Source organism: Lycium barbarum, chromosome 2 (genome assembly GCF_019175385.1).
Source record: "Lycium barbarum isolate Lr01 chromosome 2, ASM1917538v2, whole genome shotgun sequence".
Taxonomy (NCBI): Eukaryota; Viridiplantae; Streptophyta; class Magnoliopsida; order Solanales; family Solanaceae; genus Lycium; species Lycium barbarum.
In genome coordinates, this window is record NC_083338.1 from 132,198,216 (window position 1) to 132,224,200 (window position 25,985).

General features: G+C 33.4%; 1 protein-coding gene across 1 annotated transcript; it reads left to right on the forward strand.

Annotated features, from left to right (window-relative positions):
* Positions 1–6,084: 6,084 nt before the first annotated feature.
* LOC132628924 (uncharacterized) lies at positions 6,085–7,184 on the forward strand. The gene is made up of 2 exons (XM_060344674.1): positions 6,085–6,309; positions 6,759–7,184. Exons 1-2 carry the CDS (start codon positions 6,085–6,087, stop codon positions 7,182–7,184), a joined length of 651 nt encoding a protein of 216 aa, XP_060200657.1.
* Positions 7,185–25,985: the final 18,801 nt, after the last annotated feature.

Below are 25,985 nucleotides of genomic sequence, written 5' to 3' on the forward strand. Positions count from 1 at the left end.
AAGTGCCTTATTTAGTCCTAATTACTCCTACACTTTGTGGCTATAAAGTTGGCAGAAGTGGTCTACTTTTCCTCACTTTTTTTGTGCCTTTAATTGGCCATTACTTTTGTTTTTAATTATATCATTAATCATATGAGTTATGGATGAATGTGGTCTTTTTTTTTTTGTAACCTCCTACTCATAATTCTCCCATATTCTTCATATTTACACCATCTTAATACCCCCATTGTTCCACTCTTTCATCCAATTCAATTCAAGGATGAATTTTTCAACTATAAATAGTTTGTCATCTTTATTTTGTGGAAGTAGAGAAAAATATATACTTTGGAGAGTTCTTAAAAAGTGAGGAAAATAAAAGAGAGTTTATTAGTTGAAAGAAGGTGTTCTTCTTTTTGGTGGAGCTTCGAACTCAACATCTTGTCCAGAGTTTGTTGAGTTGTACGACGTGATCGGGCTGTTGTATCCTGAAGGGGACAAGTCAGAAAGATTACTGCTGGACCGGTAGATTTGCTGCAGTGGGCTTGAATCTCCTTAAGAGAGCGAGATATCCGCGCCTCAGTCGAAGACATTTTTATTTTGTTTTTCAATTATAATTGTAATTTCATTGTAATATCACCAACAATATATTTCGCAACCGCGCGAAGCGCGGACATATCCACTAATATTAAGTAAACGCTATCCATCGTATGGTGTCAGAGAAATACTAAAGAACTATTTTAAGCATTGGTTTTTCCCCGTAATAGTGACAATAAGATTTAACATGAGATACGTAAAAAAAAAGGTTTGCCGGATTCAAATTAAAGTTCAGGACATGCTTACAATTGAACTCCTACATACATCTAATTAAAATGAACATCAAAACTCTTGACGGCTATAGAGAAAACGAATATCAACCTTCTAGATATAAGTTCGATTCTGAAGAACAAAATTAAAGGTTGGCCCATTTGAGGGGAAAAAATTCATTTTTTTTTTGCACGGATTGCCCTTATCTTGGGGTGATCTTTAAATTTTGCCCCTCATATTTGTGTTCTTTAAGTTTTGCCCTTCGCTTGGATACCCGAGGTTCTGGGTTCGAACCCCCGCTCAGGCATAAAATAAAAAAATAATTTCGCAAGGCAGGGCTGGGGGAAGTGTATGCCGGATCCGGCATACAATCCTTAAGGAAAAACTAAAGTTATGCCGGAGGGGGCAGACTTTGCCTTGAGACATATATTATATATATATTTTTTATTTTTTTTACTTTTCAAGGCAAACTTTTAACTATGCCTTAAGGAAAAGTTCCGCCTTATGGGGCATACTTTTAGTTATGCCTTAACTAAAAGTGTGCCCCATAAAATATAACTAAAAGTATGCCCCATAAGGCGGAACTTTTCCTTAAGGCATAAATAAAAGTTTGCCTTAAGGAAAAGTTCTGCCTTATGAGGCATACTTTTGGTTATGCCTTAATTAAAAGTCTGTCCCATAAGGCATAGTTCCTTAAGGAAAAGTTTTGCCCCATAAGGCATAACTAAACTATACCTTGAGGAAAAGTTATGCCCCCTCCGGCATAACTTTAGTTTTTCCTTAAGGACTTTATGCCGGATCCGGCATACATTCCCTCCAGTCCTGCCTTGCGAAATTATTTTTTATTTTATGCCTGAGCGGGGGTTCGAACCCAAAACCTCATGTATCCAAGCTAAGGGCAAAACTTAAAGACCACAAATATAAGGAGCAAAATTTAAAGACCGCAAATATGAGGGGCAAAATTTAAAGACCACCCCAAAAGAAGGGCAATTGCCCAAAAAAATTAAAGACCAGCAGAATTGCCCAAAAAAATTAAAGACCAGCACAAAAAAGGACCCGTTTTCTATTGGCAGATTTGGGCTCAAGCCCATGCCTTGTAAATTCAATTTTGTTGAAGGTGTAGAGGCCCTAAACCTTTTTTGAGAAACTAAAAAAATAAAAAAATGTAAAATTTTCACAAACAGCTACCTTTTACCTCCTTCTAACAACCTATAATTATATGTTCTACATGTACAATTCGTAGCTGGAGGGCCTATATTTAGCTAGTAGACGCATCGACTTAAATATATGATAAATATAACGGAAATACACACGCTGAGAAAACTGAAAGTGCTATATTTATGGAAATAAAATATATTCCAATTTAAATTAAAATCAGTTTTTAATGTTCCCTGATTCACGCAAATATCCTCCCATTCCATATCTGATCTCATATCTCATTCAAACAGCTAACAAATTAAAAAAAAATTGAATTCAAAAAGTACATTCATATTTTTAACAAAAAAAAAAAGGTTCAAAAACTAGTTCATCAAAAAATTTTGAAAAATAACAATATCAAACCAGTGAACAGAGCTCGTTTTAAACGACGAATATATATTTGAATTCTATCTATTGAAATATCGAATTAAAGTTGAGTTCATAATTGAGGTAACACCGTTTTCACTGCAACTTTTTTATTTTTTTGATTTTTCTGAAATTTTGAAAAATATAGTCAAAATATATGAAAAATATATCTGAAATATAGTCAACAGAAACCAGAATAAGTAATATTGAACATAATAATCAAAATACAATTAAAATATAGCCAAAATATAGTCATAATTGATTTCATAATTTAGGTAACAACGTTTTCACTGCAACTTTTTTATTTTTTTTTATTTTTCTGAAATTTTTCTAAATATAGTCAACAAAAACCAGAATGATTAATATTGAACATAATAATCAAAATACAATTAAAATATAGCCAAAATATATATATATGAAAAACAACTATTAAAATATCAATCCAAAACATTAGGAATTGAAAATTCAGGAAGTAACGGAAAAAAAACGAAAATATAGGTTAAATACACGGTGAAATGTAAAAATCAGTACAGAATCTTACCTTTTTTGGAAATTAGCTTTGAATTATGAGTGAAATTAATGAGTAGTTAATTAGAGATAAACAAGGAAGTTGAACTATTATAAAACTGATTTGAAATTGGATGAAATTAAGGGATATTGGGCATAATGACATGTATTTAGGGGGATAGGAGAGAGGGACCTTTTTTTTTGCTTAAATTTAGGGGTGTGGGAAGTTACCAGATGAGTGGTAAAAAAGTGATAGCTATAACTAAAAATGTTATATTTTAGCTACTAAATATAATTATTGTAAAGTTTAGTTATGTTCCACAAATAGGTAATAATGTAAGCTATGCCAAGTAAATTTTACTAAAAAAATTCTCAATTTGGTCAAGGCTCAAGTCTTGTGAAAAAACAAAAAGGTGAACATACGTACTTTTAAGAAATAATCACTTTTTTGGGGGGAAAAATAGTCTAATTATAAGTTAATTCACAAGTTGGATCAATGAAATAGTCAAAGTACCAAACGAATACTCTTTCAAATCCATATTACAAACAAAAATTAACAAAATAGCTACCTATTGGAACTTTCCTACCAATTGTAGCTACCTTTTTTTTTATTTACCAAATCAGCTGAGGTAATTCAATTAGTACGTATTTGTTATATTAAAAAGTTTGTTCATAAAGTTACGTCAATCTACTGTTTAGATTTTTTTACCGTAAGAATCATGTATTTTTAACAATCTGTTGAAATTTGTTTTTTTACGAAAATTAAAAAGCTATAGATCATCGTTTCAAGTTGATCGATCAAATACATTATAGTGAATTTTGATTAGGTGTATGTCAATCATCAAGTACTGTTTATCTGTTTTCAAATTTACAATCAAAATAACTAGTTTTGAAATTGATGAAAAAATTATTTGAAAAATACTTATCTTAAGGTGAATATATTCTTAAATTGGTATAATTTCAAACAAAAACATCAATTATAAATCTCTTTAACATTACTGGTATAAATTTCATCTAGTATTTCTGTTATTTATTTGTCAAATACTACCGAGTATAATGTATGTTTGATATTATTTTATGCAAATTGCAAATAAATCCAGTTTTTGGAAATTTTGATTAACATATTTAATGTTATTAATGGTTTAAGTTGTTGAAACGAATTATGTATTTCTTGACTGTAAATTGAATAATTTGATGTTGTATTTTTGGTTTATATGTTATCTATCAAAATTGTACGTATTTACAAATACACTAACATAATTGAGTTTATGTTGTATTTGTAATGTTAATACTAACTTTTTTTAGATGTGTATTTTCAATTTAACAGTATGATGTATGTTGTATTTGTCAATATTTACGTGTGATGTATGTTAAACATGGTAGAATCTGATTTTTATTCATGTTAAATTTTTTTAATGCAGAATAATTGAATAAAATTTGTTGTAAAACAGATGTCGAATATTTCATCTTTAATTAAACACTTTGGATTTTGGAACGATGAAAATAAACACGTCAATTACAAAATTGATGTGGTCACATTCAAGGAGTATTCTACGTATGTTGAATTTTTAGAAACAATCGCAACACAGCTGAATTTGGATAAATTCCGAAAGAAAATATACGTAAACTACACTGTTGAAGGTGATGAAATTCCAATTGAAATTCACAATGATATAGGTGTAAAGGTGTATGTGGATTTGACGAAAGAGAATAAAGCATTACCAGTGTATCCTCTATGTATAACTACAAGTCATAGGAGTTTGGAGATATGTTTATCCGGAGAGAGTTATGTTCACGGTAATCACTTGCAAATCGGTTACACGAACCAGTCATCATTGGGAGAAACAGTTGGTTCGGTAGAATTAGCATCATCTAGTTGTGAACAGGCTGATGTGTTTTTTGAAAACAAACAATTCATGGTTATAGACGACCTAAACCAAAAGGTAGTTGCTGTCGATCAAGTTTACAAAGACAAGGATACTTTAAAAACTGTGATGACGAATTATGCGATTACAAATCGATTCAACTTCCACACAGAAAGGTGTAATGCAATAAAGTATTTCATTTTACCATGTAGATTGTGTATTTGAAATTGTAACTATGCTTATTTATAATGTCAGTAACTGTGTATGTTTAAAAATGTTACAGTGTATGTTTAGATTGTATTTTTTACAAATTTATACGTGCAAACAGTTTTCTTTTACATTATGTATTTTAAAAACTTGTTTTTATATATTTCAGTATTTAATAATGATTTGATTATATTTATTTGTGGTCATTATTGTATTTGACTTTAATGTATTTTTACTCATGCTCATTATATGTAGCTACACACTTGTCTGCGTATCTGATGATTGTGATTGGAAATTGAGGGCGTCAGGCATAGGGAAGTCTGAACTTTTTAGAATTAGAGAGTTTTAAGATAAACATATATGTCCCCTAAAGGAAAAAGTTTATTCCCAACGACAAGCTATGAGTCGATTGATAAGTAGAATTGTTAAACCAAAAATAGCAAATCATAAGAGGAAATACACTCGTAAAGACATTGCAGAGGATATAAAAATGATTTTGGCATGGATGTTTTATATATGGTTGCGTGGTGGGCAAAGGAAAATGCGCTGATTGATTTGAGGGGTATAATGGCGGAATCGTATAACCGGCTACCTGGTTACCTATATATATTGGATAAAACATATCCTGGTTCAAATATAAAAATGCGTAAAACCAGAGAGAATGAATTTCTGCATGTTTTTATTGCTCTCTATGCATTTATCAAGGGATTTGAGTGTTGTCGACCAATTATGATTGTTGATGGTAGCCACTTAAAAACACCCTTCAATTGGACATTTGTATCTGCAAGCACATTGGACGGTGCAGGTATGTCTAAAATTCACGATGCCTTTTGTTTATTAATCTTAATAACTACAACGCAATATGCTTTTTCATATAATAAATAATTACATATATGCAGGTAATATACTGCCCCTAGCATATGATGTGCTTGATTCTGAGAATGACAAATCTTAGACGTGGTTTTTCGAGCATTTCAGAGAAACATATGGAATAAGAGAGAACATGTGTATCGTATCCGATAGGCATGAGAGTATAAACAAAGCTGTTTTCAGAATCTATCCAGAAGTCACACATTATGCATGTGTATGGCACCTATGGGGTAATGTATGTAAACAATACAGAAAAAGCCATGATATTTTGTTGCCTATTTTTTATTCAATGGCAAAAGCATATACGCAAGATGAGTTTGATGAGTTGATGCTTAAAGTTCAGAAAGTAGATATGCGGGTTGCAGAGTATTTGGATGAAGCTAGTAGGGATAGGTGGGCTAGAGTTTATGCAATTGTTAACCGAGGTGGGAAAATGACCTCTAACATTGCGGAGTGTATTAACAAACATCTTCTAGCTGCTAGAGAACTGCCGATATGTGACTTTCTGGAAGAGGTTCGAAAGATGTTTGGTAGATGGAATTACAATAATAGGAGAAATGGAACATACATATTCACCACACCCGGTAAAAAATTTCAAGAGATGCTGTCAATCAATGAATATTTGTGTCTACGAATGACAATATGTTTCAAAATCATGTGTTTTTATAAAAAATTAAATATATTTATATAAAAATAATAATTCTAAATACTGTTTTTTAATAAGGAACTCTGTTTTTTTTATTGAATGTATTTTTGATCATAAAACAATTTATATTGAAAAACCTTCAAATACATGGAGTTTTTTTTTTTTTTTGTGACAGATTGAAAAAAACATTTTAGTTTTTTTAATTTGAAGACTGATTTTACATAATGAAATCTGTTTTTTTATTGAATGTATTTTTGTTCTTAAAACAGTTTGTATTGAAAGAAATTCAATATATAATGTTTTTTTTTGTTTGACAGATTGAACCATCAACAGAATTTGTGTACACGGTACATGATGGACGAAGGCGTTTCATTATTAATCTGAGTAACAAAACATGCAATTGTCGTATGTCTCAATTAGACGAAATCCCATGTCCGCATGCATGGGCTGTTATAAAACAGAAACATTTGGTTGTTGATTATTATTGCTCTGATTTATTCAAGCCAGAGACAGTTGTAAAGACATACGATATTGTTGCGGATCCTCTACTAGACGAGTGTGAATGGAAAATTCCAAAAGACATCTTGGATGAAGTGGTGTTGCTGCCGAGATACAAAAGATCACTTGGTAGGCCAAAGAAGAGGCGTGACAAACCTTTACATGAATTAATGGCTGGAAAAAAAAAGACACGCTTGCAGTACTTGTGGACAACTTGGACACAACAAGCATTCATGCGGTTTTGAGCCTAGGAGGAAATGATTTGGTTTCAATTATGTTTTTATTATCGTACCCTTACTTAGGGAAATACTCCGGGAATTTTTAAGAATAAGGACAAATATGTCAATAATTTCTGTTGACACTTATTATCTGTATTTCTATAATTTTTGTTTTGTATAAATGTTTGTCGTAAAATTCATTGATTACTGTCAACATATGTACAAATACATCTAGTTTACAGTATAAAAATCATCAATAATTCATGAACAGAGGTTAAACAAACATTGAGATTAAATTTGGTATTATAGCATACTTGAGTAAATAACTGTGCATGTCTGTTAAAGAAACTTAATGTGAATACTTGAAGATTGTTTTTTCTATTCATTCAAACATACAACAACCATATAGTATGTGTATTACAAGAACATTAGGTTTTTATATCAAAAAAATGATATGTATTTTTAGCTGTTAATTTGAAAAAGCATTATGTATTTGTAAAATACATAGTTTACAGATGTTAATGATGTCAGTATTTGAAGGCCACTTTTTGATATTCAATGAAATTTTCTTGTTTCCAAATAGTATGTTCAACAGTTAAATAATTGTCAACATTAATCGTAATCTTAAAAAAAAAACTGCACATTCATTTCACAAAATTATAATCCAACATCAATCTAATACATCTAAAACAATAAACTAGCTACTAAAGAGAAAAAAAAAGAACAAAAACATCATTTATCCTAACATAATTGTTCAAACATCATGAACATCAACAGTGTTGTAATCTATCTCAGTCCTAATTGGTCTTGGTGGAACCTCACTATCACTCTTAGTATTGTTGGTCAACTTGACTTTGGCGTATCCCCACAAAAGAGTGCCATATCTCATACGCAGCATATGTGCATCAATATTATCTGGTATACTCCCAGCCGTGATCAAATACTCAGCATATGTTGCCAAAAATACACCACAGTCCCTGTGATAAAAAGGGATATACATGTTAGTTTTTAATACTAACCATAATTAAGGATAAAAAATGTTGTAAATATTTTTTGTAATGAAACATACATATAACATAATGTACTTGAAAAGAGTATTAAAATGTATGTTTATATAAATCTCTATGACTTATCTATTTGGATATAAAACACCATGTATGTTTTTTTTAAATATTTATGTATTTGTGTGAATGGACTGATGCATCCTACATGTATTTGTTGGTTACAATAACTTTTTAATTTGGAAATACTTACATGCTACCATATTCTTGCTGAGGCAGATTTTCAACATAAACAACATCAAGGGTATCCATCTGCCCCTTATAGTTAGAAGTTGTATCCTTAACCAAACTGAGATGTCTTCGATTTACAAAGAATCTTGACATATTAAAGAAATGTGGCAGTATTGTGGCCAGTTTATCAACTTCAGTCCTCACAACTGCTGTGTGCCGAGCAGAATGGTACGAGTTGTAAACATAAAGACGCCTGTCAAAATTTTTATTGATTTAAAAAAAAAAGAAACAGGAATCAGAATATCAGTAAACATGTATTTTTTGTAATATTTAAAAGACATGTGTTAACCAAAAATATCTGTCCAAGAATGACAAAACAACCAACACCCAATGATTTTCTTCTTTTATGTTGAATGGTATTAGCACATTGTCAACCGTATGCCATGGCACATTCGCAAGTAGTTTGTGGCCCTTAACATAATCGATCAAAGTAGACACTTCGTTGGCAACATCGGTCTGTGTTCCAACGTTGTGGAATGCGTGATAACAAACATCAAAGTGCTGCTTGAAAACACAATCAACAGTGGTGAAAGTGTAGTTATTGTTCATGTCATATTTTCCTTTCCTCCGAAAGTAGCAGAATATGACGTCAATATGCTGAAATGATTAAAAAATACATGGGTTAATTTTAGATATGAATTAGTACATATTTTTGGTAATTAAAATTGTTATAAAAATTACCTCGTCATTCCACAATTGACCATCCATTAACAAAAGGTAAAGCCAATTCTTATCTTTAACAGTTGTGACAAGAAAATCGCATTGGACACCATCCTCAAAAGCTGCCATGTTTTTCCTGTAATGATCTTCATAATTTTTCCTGGAAAAACAAAAAAAACACAAATACATTATGAAAAAAGGGACACATTCATAATTATTCCAAAATTCAAAAAAACCTTACAAACATACTTGGAATCATGCCTTTTGAGCATTCCCTTGTTAAGCCATTCACAGAATTCTTCAAATACATTGAGGTCCAACACATCGATAATGGGAAATTGATGAAAAGGGTGTTTCTTGTCAAACAAAGGCATTTGTTGCTTGCCCGAACCGCTACCTGTTTATTTGTGAAAAAAAAAATTAACAGTTGCTCCAATTTAAAAAATGTACAGCAAACAACAAAAAGATGTAAATACATATCAAATTCTGTGCACCATGGTGAGGTGTGATATTTTCCGGGCCGTATAGTCTGAGGAACTGATGAATGAAGAATTATTTCTTTTTCAGTTTCTTCTCCTTTCGCAATCTCTTTTCCAGGAGTTTGACTTGGGAATGCTTCGTCGGGCAGATACCACTCAGATATAGGTTGCACGTCACAAACTTTTGCACCAGGATCCACAAAATTATTAAAGCTACTGTTTCGCACATTCTTTTGTGGTGTAACTTGTTCTTTTGGATGCTCTTTTGCTATATCAGCCAATACCTATGCAATAACCTAACAAATACAAACATATAAAACTGAAAAAAAAAATAGATTGGTTGCGAATTAAATGTATTCAAGTTTAATGCATACCTCTGTATCATTTGAATCATCGGATTCTTTTTTTTGTTCTTCCACTGTTTCTTTGGTTGTCTCAACAGCCGGACATTCATCGGAAATCTTTTGTTCTCCCAAAAGATCACCTCCTTCCAAAATCTCTTCTGTTGAAACTTTAACAGTATCACGACTTCCATTGCTATTATCCGCTTGTTTTTCATGACCATCACCCTTAATAAAAAATGCCATATAATATGAAATAAAAAAACGTGATTAAAAATAAATCAACAAAAACATAAAGAAATAAATCATGAGAGATAATTAATTGACAAATACTTGGCAAAATAATTTGTAACATACCTCGGGAAAAGAAACATGAACAGTAGTAGTATCCATTTGGATACCATCATCATGGTCCATGTAGGCATCACCTGCTTGATGCATGTTCTCGTCACGAAATTGAGGATGTGTTTCACTATCAGCCCCCTACAAATACAATATGTATTTTATCAAATAACTTTGAAAAAAGCATATTGATTCTGTCCTTATTGACAAATGTATTAGTTAAGTTAAGATACCTTTTCTGAATTTTGATTCAGTTTTTTATTTTCCAAAAGCATCGTTAAATTTTCATCCATCGCAAGACGGAAATCCTTTAATTCAGTAAATATAAACTTGAATGCATCAAGAAACTAGAAAAATCAGAAAACAAGATCAGGAAGATTATAAAAACATTTTTTTAACCATAAAATGCATCATATATGACAAAAACAAATTGTATTTTTAAGCATAAAATGCATCATATATGACGGAAAAAATATAAAACTTATATCTTGTTTGAATTTGTTGAAATCTTCCCTCAAAGATTTGATGTCATCTGATTTGTTGGTGGATGAATCATCAACAGATGCGCGGTGTGTACTCGTACCAGCTGTTTCTTTTCCTTTTGATTGAACGGGCTGAACTGGGACTGAAACTCCTGTTGGAACTGACGGTGGGATGACAGTTTGTTGGATTGTTGATTGCCGATTTTCCACGGGCAACGATGCAGTTGACATCTTCCTAGATTTCTTGGGTGGTAGAGACTTTAAAGTGGCTTTCCGTTCTTTTTCTTTGGCAGCAGCAACATGTGGTGGTGTTGTAGAGGAATCAGTTTACTCATCCTTCGTTTCTTGTATTTGCGTAGGTGAAATAGGTCTGTCTATGAAGAATGGACGCAACCCAAGCTCTTCAACTTCATTGGTCAGAGGAACAATGTTCCTAAAGTTAATGTGATCCTGTAAATTTGCAAAACATTGCACATATCAGTCATGTATTTGTCAGACCTGTATTTGTCAGTCATGTATTTGTTAAAATACATTGAAATAGAAAAGTATGACTACTGTCAAACAATGTATTTTTGTGAAGATAGTAGTTAAGAAACATGTATTTGGCTAAAACATATTATGAAGGATCTAATTTAGTAAAGGATTAGGTAATAAGAATGTATTTTATTTTAGAAATTCTACCTTGGAAACACCTTCTCTAAACATTCCCGACATGAGTAGGGAAACCGTTGGTTGTGTGTTAATTGTTTTCCAGTTGAACATTCTTGGAATTTGGTTTCCTGTCTTAACAGCTAAATTGGGGTCAATGTTGGAACAACACTCGTATATCTAAACTTGCATAGCATACGGAAAACTCCAAAGACAGTAAAACTGAAGTATCTTTTGCATCCTGTTGTGAACAACAACAATCAGATCATCGAATGCTTCTTTACCCCATGTATAATCTACATATCATCCACTCACAACCAAATCAAAATGTTTTTTGGTATTGTCACGTTTCTCTTGTCACTGGACAGTAAATGATTATGGATGAAATATAAGATCGCAATCCTAACAACATCTCTATCAGCACTAGCCCCGACACCCCAATCCTGATCTTTAAAACACCTGTTTAACGACATCTTAAAAACATTTTTTGTTGCCCCGGGAAAATACTTTGTCATAAATTTGTTCTCAACATCCGGAAATTCAATTTCCTTACCATAACACTTGAGCCCAATAATTAATGCAAAATCAAATAGAGTAAACAGTCCCATTGATATCAATAACAAAAGCATCCTTCGAACTACGTTTCAACTCCCTAATCATCAGACATTTAAACAGTTGACACTGAACCTCGTATTCAATCGGCATATCCAAATATTTACCAAAAATAGTGTTCTCAAACATCTCAAACTGTTCATCAGTAAGTTTGTCCCTCAAATCATCTCTGATTTGTTTATTCATATATGCTTTAATACGTACTGGAGTAGTTGGAGGACGTTTCAACATAAATTTAGATCCCTGAAAAAATAATTAATAATATGAGAACAAATACACATCGTATACTAAAAAGTACATATTACTGAATATTGAAAAAAACACAAAAAAAAAAATTACTGGTTCTTAACATTTAAAAACTACAATACAAAATAAACATACATACTTTAAGAAAAATGTTCCCATAAGAAGCAAGTTGAAAAAAACAACCAAAAATACATAAACAACAACACATATATATTTAGACCTAAGTTTTATTTCCAGAAAAATAGACATACATATAATGAAAAAAATCTGTAAAATCTGAGAAAATACTAGATGTCAACAAATACACAAATACATAATAAAAACTGAAAAATACAACATCTATCTCGCAAAAACATACGAGTCTCACAACTAAAAAAAATCAACACATACATTCATATAGACTAACGTATGTGTTTAAAACATAAATATAAACTGAAAATATGATAAATCCGACATCAACATGAAAATCAAAAAAAGAATAATCAAAACATACATTCATAAAAAATTACGTATGCGTTCAAATACATAATCAAAAAATGAAAAAAAAAATTGAAAAAATACTTGATTCTTCACTGATAATTTTGCTGCTGGTAAATCTTCATCAACAACAACATTCTTCCCTTTTTAGCAGAATCAACTTCAGATGTATTTCTCCTCTCTGATGTTGTAACAGAAGCTATTTTAATCTCAAAAATACGTAGTTGAAGACTCGCTTTTCTCTTAGGATCATGTATTTTCTTTGATCTAATCTCAGCATATTCTTTCTCAGCAGAAGCTGCATCAACATTGATTTTTTGTTGAGAAATACCCAAATCAAAGGTCGAAAAATCTAAATTTTGAACATTATGTGTTATACCTCTAGTTACTCTCCTATTAGGTGTGGTTGATCAGCCATTAGAGTGATGATTTAGTGATTAACACCTGAAAAATAAACTTTGATTTAAGTTAAAATTATAAGAACAGTAACATTAAAAAACGAAAAATACACAATATATATAAAATACTTTCTCAAATACACAACCACCTGAGAATTTAGGGCACAAAATCATGGTTGAATCGTGGATGAAACGAGATTGAAGATTGAAAGTAATGAAAAAAACTGAAGAGAAAAAAAGGGCTAAAATTTTGAGTAATTAAAGAGAGAGAATCCTAATTAATGTGTGAGTATGTAATTGTACCGTTAAAAGGGGGAATAGGGATTGGGCCACGTGATTTTAGGTGTATTTGTGTATGTTTTACCTTTTTTTTTTTTTTTTACCGTGGTAGCTATAATTGGTAATATTGAAAAGTTTTAAATTATTATTACTAATAAAAACAAATGGTAGTTATGTTCATTAAATATGGTTAAAAAGAAGCTATGGCAAGTAATTTTTACAATTAAAATACTAGAGTGTACACTAGGACACTAAAAACGTTAAAGTTTAATCAACGACGATACATAAAGTTGTGCCTTAAATTAATTTGTGTTGAACTTCTTACGCTCTAGTGAGAAGAGAAGGTAGTGAGGGTTCGATTCACACCCTCATTCTCATTCCATCCTCCAATAACTATACTTACTCCCTCTTCTCTCAATTCATTCTTTTTCTACAAAAATAAAGAACAAAAATAAAAACAATTAAATTTGCTACAAAGAATCCCAATACATAGGTAATGATAGCTTCAATATACGTATACGTAAAAAAAAAAAAAAAAAAAAAAAAGAGAATCTCAATAGCAATAACAGTCATAAGAGAACGAACCAACCGTGAAATGAATTGCTACAACAAAACGAATTCGTGCAAAGTTATTGTAATTTTTGTTGCCACATATTGGAAATAATTCTCTATGTGGCAGACCATGAATGTTAAGCAAAACTTTTCAGAAAGGCAACCAAAAGGTTAATATTAAAGTAACATGGAATAAATTCTCTGTGATAGAGTTGACTTTTGAGAGGCCACGCAAGGAGAAGAAATTGCAACACCTGACCAAGAAAATAAATAGGAAATCAATCAGTAAAAAAGGAATTCAAAGCAGCAGTGTACATTTTCATATAGGGATAATTACAGCCAAATACCATTCGGCCTTCTAGCCTACAAATTATGTACACCGTGTATATGTAGTGTACACTTTATACCGGATATACATATATTACACATATAATATACATACATTATATATATAATATACATACCTATACACAATATATACAGCCAAAGTGTATAGATAGTGTATACGTCGCTCATGTTGGTAAACTAGCTGGCTGAAGGATACATTTACACAAGTTTCCCTTTCATATATCTATTAATCATTTGACTCAAGACATTTTTCTAATTTTTATAGCTTACCGTTAAACCATCTTTGCCGAAAATTAGGCCATGCATGGAATAATCTGCTAACCTGATACCACATGCATTTGCCATTAAATTAGCTTTGAAGCTTGTGAATTGTGATGCAACTCAGGATAGATGGAATGTTATGTCATAATTTTACACATTATGTTGTTGTTGTTGTATATGAACATGAAAGGTAGGGAGAATAACAAATATTATTAAAAAGAGAAATTATGAAGATAATGGAGGATGTATTGAGTTATGGAGGGGAGATTTCTAGTCTTATATCTCAATTAATCACATTTACTTGCTAGATAAAAATTACAGTATGTCCAGAAAAGGCATAATTATATTTTTGGACCACTAAAAATAATAATCGTCAGCAAATGTATATATTTTATATATTTATTAAAAATATATACATAATATACATATTGTATACACAAGCTATACATACATTATACATAAATATACGTACAATATACATAATCAACATATAGATTTAAATATTGCTAGCGTCCGAAAATAATTTCGGCCGACGGCCAAAAAGGAAAAGTCCTTAAAAGAATCGCTAATTGCAATTTCTATCAAAAAACAGAGAGCCTTTCTGAGCGACATTATCTAGGAGACAACACCTACATTCTAACACAATTTTAAATTTTTATGTGATAGATTTGTCTAATTTCAATGCTTACATTTTTTCACTTAGTTATATCTTTGAACCATTAAGTTATTAATAAAGAATAATTATTTAAATTACAGTTTATGTTTTTGTGTAGATGAATATAGATCATGTCGTATTATTAGTCACAACTCCTCAAATTCTACCTTTTAACGAGAGTTTCAAAGAAATGTGGTTTATGAAGAAATAAAATAGAATTGGCTAATATAAAATATTTATATCTAATAGTAATATTTAAATGCATATTTACATTTTTGTACAGAAATGTTGCAGGAGTAGATTTTTAATGAAGGGTTAAAAAGTCTGAATCAACTTTTAATGAACAATTTGGTAATTTTTTTTCCTTTTGGAACTTCCCACTTATAATATAATGCTAGCTAGACATTAAAATTAAAATACTGCTTTTATTTTCACGGGCAATTCGCAGGAATGCCCTTATTTTGGGGTGGTCTTTAATTTTTGCCCTTCGCCTAATATCATGAGGTTTGGATTCAAATCCCGACTCAATAAAAAAAAATTTCGGAAGGCAGAGTTTTATAGCAAACTTTAGCAAACTTAGGGCTATTCGGGCCAAAGTTAGGCTTGCAGACAAAATTTTACCTGCTTCAGGCAGAGTTTCAAACTGTACCTTAAGGTAGAGTTTTGGGCAAAACTCTGCAAAATTTTACCTTCAGGTAGAATTCTGCCTTAAGACAGAGTTTTGAAGGCAAAATTCTGCCTTAAGGCAGAGTTTCACAGGCAAAACTCTGCCTTGCGAATTCAAATTCTACATGACGATTTTTAAAAAAAAAATAATTTGACTGTGCGGGGTTCAAACCCGGAACCTAAAAATTTTAGGCAAAGAGAAAAAAATTAAAGACCAACAATTTGAGGGGAAAAAATTAAAGACCGGTGCATTTGAAGGGCACTCCGCAAAAAAAAAAAAAGTATTTTTACTAAAATGTTCATAGTCCATATATTTCTCTTACTTTAATTTGAAGCAACGAAGATTCTATTGGTATTTCTTTTGAGCCCATGTTTCAGGCTCAGGAGGAAAGCTTTACTCTGTCAATTTATGGAAGTTATTTTTTCTGCTTTGTACGACAAAAATCATTTTTCTAAAAATAAGTTATTTTTCGTACCGTACAACACCATATACCTCTCGTAGATGCATGAAGAGCTGTGAAATAATAGTTTATGCTTGCTCAATATTTCAGAAGAAAGATACTCTTGATAAACAAGCAACCACGTTGAGTAAAAAATTAATTACTCAAATACGATAAATATATTAACCATGTCAAATATCATAGTTTAAATGGCATATTGAGGTAGGATCGACGTTGATACGTTAATACTCTTAATTAATCACAATTAGGTAAAGACCACCAATTTGAGGGGAAAAAATTAAGAGAATTTTTACTTGGTATAACTTCTTCTAAGAGGTAATTATTGATAATAACTACCTTTTAATTTATGTATATTTAATAGCTACAGTGATTTTGTAAATTACCATTCGTAACTACACCAAAATACATAAAGTTGGAGTGGCTGAAGTAATTATTGGGCGAGACTCTTCCCCTGCCCGCCCAGGTTCGAACCCCGCCAACCACATTTCTTTTCTTACATATTTTCCATTGCTTCTTCTCCTTGTATTTGAGTGTATTTCGCCATATGTATTTGGCTCATATTTGTACAATTGTATCTAAATGTAATTGGCCTGAGTGTATTTCGTCATATGTATTTGGCCTGAGTGTATTTCATCATATGTATTTGACCTATGTGACATCAATGTTACACTTCGAAAATTTTTCCGTTCATGCACAGTGAATAGACTGACGAAGAGTACGACTTATGCGATGTTTTGATAAGTAAGAAATAGCATTTGACGATCCTAATCGAAATTTTAAAGACATTGGAGGTGAGGGAAGAAAGTTGTCAAGGAAGGCAAGGCATACGTTGTGTATCGGAAAGAATTATGAGTAACGAGTCAATGACGATTTAATGATTCTTTGGAGAAGAGTAATAACGTCCCTTAGATTGGTATTGAAGTGTTAAATAAGTATTAAGAAGGTTCCATAAGGATTAGAGATCAAACGAGTCGACGAAAATGAAATCGGAACAGATGGGCATTATACGGCCTAACATACTGGCCATATAAATTATACTGGTCGTATGCTAAGCCGTATATTTAGCCAAGAGGGGAAACATTCATTGGACCAAACATACGGCCAGACATACGACCCGTATAAAATGTACGGACCGTATGTTGGTCCGTATGTCCGTGACGGGTCAGAAATTGTGTATTTAATAAGGGACCAAATTCATTTTATTTCATTTTCCCATTTCACTCCCCTTCTCTCTAGAACACTCTAGAATTCTCTCCACTCTTTAACTACAAGAATCCAAGAGAAATCCATGATCAACTTCATCAAACCCACAAAAATCAAGTGTATGAAACCTAATAAAAGTTCATCTACACCAAAAAATCTCAAGGGAAGTGAGCTAGGGTTTTGGTGCAAGAAGAGAAGTTCCACTCAAGGATTATTCTCCCATCATCTAAGGTGAGTTTTATTATCATTCCATATTGTTTAAGGTATTGGAAGGCTAAGACACTTGAATTGTAGAAAGATATAGAAAATGGGTCATGAATGTGTGAATAGTGTCATTGTTGAGTAGTAGTTTGGGGTGAATTACGAATAGTGGTATGTTGTGAACGACATTTAGAACATGGAATAAGCATTATATGTGAGAGAATGCAATAATGAATTATAACCATGATTATGGAGAAATTGGAGTGAAATTACGAAATGTGGGTAATATAGACGAATGATGATTGTTGTTTGCGATATTGTGAATGTTGTTATGAATGTTTGGGAGTTGATATAGAATATGGGGATAGTAGTATAAACAAGAGAAATGCTGCCCAATTTTCTCTAGCTTTAGTAAGCACGTTTAAGTAATCAATTAGCTAATGTTAATGCGAATTCTCTTGAAGGTAGAAACGTGGGCATTGAAGGAGGACAAGCAAGTGATAGATTAGTTAAACGTAAAAGGTATGTGAGGCTAGTCCTTTCTTTCTATGGCATGAATCCGATGACATGATTTTTCCTTCTTCTCCATGAATCCTCTACATCCCGGAAAGCTAAGAGTCTATGTTCATGAATAGCCATATGAGACAAGAGATACATTACGAGCCCAATAATGATGATGATGAGTTAAGTATAAAGATTCTAGAGTTCATGATATGATGTTCCTATAAAGTTAATGATGTTGTTTATTGTATACACTCACCTTATATACTATTTCCTTCAAGGTGAGGCAGAATACTTATAAATGTTCCATAATGGAATCGGGGGTTCACGACCTTATGTCACCTCGATAAAGTGTAGCTATCTTTGAGTTTCTGTGCATACATTATGACGAGTACATATTGATGATATTACATCGTGCCTATATGGCACGGGCAACACCGTTAAGGCAGGCGGCTTATAGATGATTACATTGTGTCTATATGTCACGGGAAGCACCACTAGTGGGCGGCGTGAGATGGTACCTCGGACGCGGGAGGCCTGGACGCAGGCTAATAATTATCACACCGTACCTATATGGACGGGCAACTTATACATTTATGCATACCTGATATGACGATGATTATGAGGTAAGCCAGCATGCATTATTTCTTTTATAATTGACAGTCAGATACAGTTGCTCCTTATTTGATGCTTCCTTTATCTCATTGACGTGTTATCATTACTTATGCCTCTCATGCTCAGTACAATGTTCGTACTAACGTTCGTTTTCTTTGGACGTTGTGTTCATGCCCACAGGTAGACAGAGAGGTGATCTTGATCCAGACTCGTAGGAGCTAGTAGCTGATTTGAGAATACTCCATTGTACCGGAGGTGCTTTTGATTATTCTTTTGTGTACATATGTATATTTTGGGCATGATGGGGTCCTGTCCCGTCCCTATGTCTAGCACTCTAGTAGAGGCTTGTAGATACGCAGGTGTGGGTTATATGGTCTCACGATATTACTATTGTGTGTGTGTCTATATATATATATATATATATATATAAATATATATATATATATATTATTTTGATAGCCGAAGGGCTTATGTGCATAAAAGTAATTACGTTTCTAAATGAAAAATGATCTTTCTAAGATTTGAGTATGATGAGTAGTAGAATGAGTGGTGCTCGGTGGTTAGCCCTGGGTACCCGTCACTACCCCTAGTCGGGTCGTGACAATCAAATACATATGAGCCAAATACATATGACGAAAATACATTCAAAATACAAGGAGAAGAAGCTAGGAAAAATATGTAAGAAAAGTAATGTTTGTAAGAAAAGGAATATTATTTGCTGGGTTCGAACCTAGGCAGGCAAGGGGAGGATCTCGCCCAAATACACTCGAATACACAAAATACACACGAAATACATAGCTTTTGCTTAAAAGTAAGATACGAATTGTACTTTGAAAAATGGTAGCTACTAATGGCAAGACCAGTGCATTTGAAGGGCAATCCGCAAAAAAAAATATTTTTTTGCACGGATTGTCTTTCAAAGGCACTGGTTTTTAGTTTTTGCCCCTCAAATTGATGGTCTTTAATTTTTGTCCATCGCTTAAAAAGTGATTGAAAAAGGTTTTGGGTTTGAATCCCGCTCAGTTAAAAAAAAAATCGCAAAGCAAGGCTTCGTGAAAGGTCTGTGTTAAGGCAATTGTTTTTTATACTCTGCTGGAATTCTACAAAAGTTAAGCCTTCAATAGGTTTAATTCTGCAACAAAACTCTGCCTTATGATTTTTTGTTTGACTGAGCCATAGATTCGAACCTAAAACCTCAAGTATTTTAGGCGAAGGATAAAAATTAAAGACCAGCAGTTTGAGAGGCAAAAATTAAAGACCACCTCGAATAAGGCCAATCGTGCAAATTGCTCATCATGAATTCTAGTTGTAACAACACTTTTGTGTTTCTACCATAGGACGAGCTGGTAAAGGAAATACTATGTGCACCGCACCCATTTCGTGAACTAGTCTATTGAGGTCATTCGCACAAATGTCCTATTTCGGGTGGTCTTTAATTTTTTTTCCCCTCCAATTGATGGTCTTTAATTTGCCTTTTGGCACTTTAAGTGGCTGAAAATATTTCTGAAATTCTGAGGTCGAACTCCGGTAGACTATAAAAAAAAATTGCAAGATCAAATTTCATAGCAAATTATGCCCAACTTCTGTAAAAACCCCACAGAGTAAAAAAATCGTAAGACAAGATTTTATAGCAAAATATCTCTATTGGGAGTAAAATTATGCCTTAAGGTATAGTTCTGTAAAAATTAAGTTATCCTACAGAACTATGCCTTACGACATAACTTTCTATATAGAAGTTATGCCTCGAGGCATAGTTTATATATAAATGTTATGCCTTAAGTCATAGTTTCTATATAGAAGTTATGACTTAAAACATAATTGTACCCCTTGTCGGCATAATTTGTAGGATTTTACAGAAGTTAAGCCTTAAGGCATGACTTTTGCCCGAATAGGCATAATTTGCTATGAAATTCTGTCTTGTGAAATTGTTTTTGTTTGTTTGTTTGTTTGTTTTTGTTTGCCTCTGCTGGATTTGAACCTGAATCTTTGACTTTATAGACCAACGAATAAGGGTACTTTGACCCAAACATTTTCATTAAAGAGAAGTATGAGCGACATTAAAGCCACCAATTTGACCAACAAAAATTAAAGACCAGTCCGTATGCAGGCCAATCTGGGCAATTTTTTGTAACCCATAACATTTTTTTTCCGTGACTTGTCCTTCAAAGGCGTTGGTCTTTAGTTTTTGCCCCTTAGATTGCTAGTCTTTCATTTTTGTTCTTCCCTTAAAAAAGTGACCGAAAATATCCTGAGATTCTGGATTCGAACTCCTGCTAACACCTAAAATTAAGTTTATTTGGGCAATAGTTAGGCCTTAAAAGCATAGGTTTACCTTAAGGCCTAATTTTGGACAAATGTTTGCCTTAAGCATAGATAACACAATGACACAAATGAGCCAAACTATTGACGAGTGGCAATGAGCAGGGGCGGAACCAGAATATTTGATAAGGGGGTTCAAGAAAATTAAAAAATAAACACGCGAAGAAATCAAAACAAACACAATTCTCTATTAAAAGTGCAAGTATATTACTACAACTGTACACGACGAGGTTTCATTCCTTGAAATGTTTTTATAATAACATCATTAGAGATCCTATTAAACACATCTTTTTCTACATAAGGCGCCAAGCAACCACTAAAATAACTCTTATTCATTCGACTCCGCAAGCCATTCTTGATAAACTTCATTGCCGAAAACGTTCTTTCAACGGATGCAGTGGCAACTGGCAAGAACAAGGTGTAGCACCCCGTATCTTGGGATTAAGTTTAAGCTCATATCATTAGAGTTCTAGTGAAAGCACTGAAGGTTTGAGCGTTTGCGAAAATGGTTGATAGGCCTATTTCGGGCAGTGATAAATCCTTGATCCGTTGCGAATCTGGAAGAACTTCCTTGATGAAAGTTGTAGCCCTATTAAATATCTTTCCAACGGTATATTATGGGGATTAAACGGACATCTGTGCAAAGAGTTATGCCCATTTGACTGAAGCCTGTTCGCTGGAAAATTCGTCTGCGTTACGGTGACGTTACGGACCGTAACTCGTGTTACGGGCCGTAACAGTGAGCCGTAACACAGAGAAAATTTCCAGAAACTCACTGGAAATTTCCTCCAAGATACGGTCCCAAGATACGGTCCGTCCTTTGTGTTACGGGTCGTACCTTGTGTTACGGGCCGTACCTTGTGTTACGGACCGTAACAGTAGACCGTAACACAGGGAAAATTTCCAGAAACTTACTGGAAATTTTCACCAAGGTACGACGCCAAGTTACGGTCCGTCCCTTGTGTTACGGGACCGTAACATGAGCGTACCTTAGTCCGCAATTATGTTTCGGGTCACTTGACTTCGGGAGGCCATAACCCTATCGTAAGTTGAGAATTTGGGAAAACTCAAAGAATGAAAGTTGTAGATAATTGAAATACCTTTCCAACCATGGGTTGTGGGTTCACAGGTGACGTCGGGATAGGGAGATATGGACGTTTAAGACAGATAGGTCCCAACCCGTTTTCAAGTTGGGTCAACCCATTTTCCCCTTGGTATATAAAGAAAATATTAACCCTAGCAGCCTCCATATTCACAAATTTCAGATTTTTAGAGAGAGGAAGTGAGAGAGAGGAGAGCTAGAGAGAGAAAGTAGAAAATCAACCAAGTTTAAAGCCCCGAATCCCGAAACTCATGAAGGATAAAGTGTAGTACAAGTTGTTGCCGTCATTTTAAGCTAAAGATCGGACTTGGGGGTGTTGATTTCGTGGTGACTACCCAAAAAGGTAATGTTTCTACTCCCTAATCATTTATAGTTGTGAATTTATAAATTCTTGGGAGAATAATAAGTGGGTTTGTTGAAGAGAATTATATGAACTATGCTAGAATTGTTGGATTGTTGAAATGGGATTGTTGTATTCATATGGATGATGAAGAATGATGTTAATTACATCTAATTGAGATTGTACTATTAGCTAGAAGTAAAAGAATGGGGATTTGGTGAAGAAAACACCATTAATGAGGGTTATAGAGCTTCATGCCCACTAAGTGTTTGATAAAATGCTTAGATGAACAAAACATGGATATTGTTGCTAATATAGAATCCCTATGACTTGTATTGCTATAGATTGAAGTTAGAAGGTTGAAGAACATTGTGATACGCTCAAAGGCGGGAAGTTAAGGTATGTAGAACATCCATCGACATGTGGGAATCTCTACGTTCTTCCCCATGATCCATTTCGTAAAATCCATGAAGTTCAAATCCTAGGGCATTAAACCCAACATATTGGTAGCCCGTATTTATGTATGTATGTACATGAATCTTGTATCTATATTCGTTATTGTATTCCTAATCTTCCATTACGGTTATTAGGAACCCCAGCTTAATCCATGAATCATGAATTCTTCCTCATGTGTTCTCATTATGTTTACATGAAACTTTATAATTTTATCTAGCAAGTTACAAGCATGTTTTCAAGTCAATTATATATATGATTACGAAATATTCTTATTACTCATGAATCAAGAACATGTTTGCAAGACTATGACAAGTCATCTTATGAAACTATTTTACAAGTTATTTCATGAAACCATGTTTACAAGATTATTTCATGAAACCATGTTTACAAGATTATTTCATGAAACCATGTTTACAAGTTATTTGGTGAAATCATGATTACAAGTTAATTCACGAAAATCATGAGCTTTTTAGCCAACTATATTATGTTCATGTTTTTGGGAGTTGCACGAATTACCGAGAAGGCTCAGATAGCCTGAAACTATGTAGCCACCATAGGACAAGGATCGCTCCGCCAGTTAGGACGATACCTTAATTTCACACTGAATGGTTCCATCAGGTACGTTATTACCTTATACCCTGGCAAGGTATAGGGGCTCTGCTGGTCCGGCGAGGTACCAGACTCCACGTATCCACGTGGTGATATCATGTGTCGGTTTATGAAATGCTCTCCCTACTTATCATGTTTTACTCATGTTATATATATATATATATATATATATATATATATGTACTCATGCTCATGCTCATGCTCATGTTCATGTCCAAGTTTTCAGTTTCAGTTCTTATCATGTTACCCCATGTCCCATGTTGTTTCTTTCGGTTGCTTTACATACCAGTACATTCAATGTGCTGACGTCCCCTTTTACTGCCCGGGGGCCTGTATTTCACGATGCAGGTACGGATTTACAGGACGACGCTTCTGATCATTAGGATTTGTTCGTACCAGCTTATTAGTGAGCCCCATCTCATTCGGGGTTTAAACATTGTAATTCTCTATTTAGTTTTGCATCTAAAGGTATGCTGGGGGCCTTGTCCCAGCAAGTATGTTTTTTTCAGTCAGACTCATGATAGAGGTTTCATAGACTAGAACAGACGTTATGTCATGTCAGACAATCGGAGTCGCATAGCCATTTTGGCTCACTCATGTTTAAACAAGTACTTTATTAAGTATTATGACTCATTACGTTTTATAAAGGCTCATCATGCATTCACGTTATAGTCCGCTTATGTTATGTATCATGATGATTCAGCAAGCTATGTGGTTCGCTCGGTCACATGCAGTCAGGCACCGAGTGCCGTGTTACATCCAGGCCATGGTTCGGGGCATGACACAAGGCAAGTTTCACTAAGAGGAATACAAGAGGGTAGTTTGAATGCTTCTTTGTCTGAACTAATCTTTTTGAAAGATCATAAAGTCCTTTTAGATCGGAGAACCTTTCATCAAGATCACGAACATCAATAATGTAACTCGCAAGTTGATTCTCAAGATCCCCCATACTAAATTCATCAAAGTCATCAGGATAATGGTCAGCCATTCTCATTATTTTCCTGGGATCAAAACTAGAAAATGAGTCAATTGGATTTAAACAAGCAATTCCATGAAGCAAATCAGTCGTTACTTCATCAAAACGATAAGAAAGCTCTTGAATTTGCCAATCAATAACTTTGCAAAATACTTCAACGTAATAATGGTGTGAGATAGTACAACCAACAAGTTTACGCCGTGATCTCAAAGAGGTAAAGTACGGCTCATCTAACTTAGGTATCAAAACTTGATACTTGATACAAAATTTAGATACTTTATCAATAAGCGAACCCCATTCTTCCTCCCTTAACTTTTGCAACCTTTTCTTTGCTACTTGAGCAAGTAGCATGACATTTACAATATCTTGCTCTTTTTTTCTGTAAGCATTTGTTAAGCTCATATGTGATTGCTAAAATATCTCTCATCAAATTCAATATGAATGCAACATCAAATGTTTGACATGCTCTGAGAAATCCCATTGCCTTGGCACTTTCATCTGGATAGTGTGAATCAACAACAATATCATTAAGTACATCAACAATTGAACCAAACATAAGAATAAAGTTACTAAAAGATTTGTAGTGGGATCCCCAACGAGTATCACAAGCTCTAGTAAGACCAAATTCTTGATGCAAGCCTCTACCAGTTTCAAGTTCAACCATATCTAATGCCTCTTGAACTCTTTTCTTTTGAGATTCTCGATATGCATCCATGCGTTTAAAAGAAGCTCCCAACATATTCAAAATACTTGAAACCAATAGTACAAGCTCCCCCACTTCAACACACTTTTTAGAAACCGCAACAAGACTTAGTTGAAGTTGATGAGCAAAGCAATGAACAGAATGAGCCGATCTGCTTTCTTGCTTAATCAACATTTTAAGGCCATTGATTCTACCTTGCATATTACATTCCCCATCATAACATTGTCCACGTACATAAGAAAGACTTAAGGAATGTTGAGTGTTATATCCCGCATTTTTGAACGTCGAATTATTTGTAAGCTGAGGTGGGGCCCACACATCAAGATTTTTTTTTGGAACATGTGACAAGTTATATGAATCACATATGTAAAGTTAAACACAACTCATGAAGGACCCTTGGGCCAAATCAAAGTGGAAGCCCTCCAAACGAATATTTTTAAGAAAACGTTTTCGGGTGACCTGACTTTGAGGGGCAAAAACGGTATTTTAAGTTTGGAATTTGGAAAAATACCAAGAAATAGAAGTTGTAGATAATTGAATTCGCTTTCCAACCATAGGTCGTGGGTTCCCAGGTGGCGTTGGTACAAGGAGATATAGACGTTTT

What these genes read in the sequence shown, in the direction of transcription:
- LOC132628924 (XM_060344674.1), top strand. Translation starts at nt 6,085, where the DNA reads ATGGCAAAAGCATATACGCAAGATGAGTTTGATGAGTTGATGCTTAAA. An exon ending in TATGTGACTTTCTGGAAGAG is followed by an intron (nt 6,310 to 6,758) that starts GTTCGAAAGATG and finishes TTTGTTTGACAG; the next exon opens with ATTGAACCATCAACAGAATT.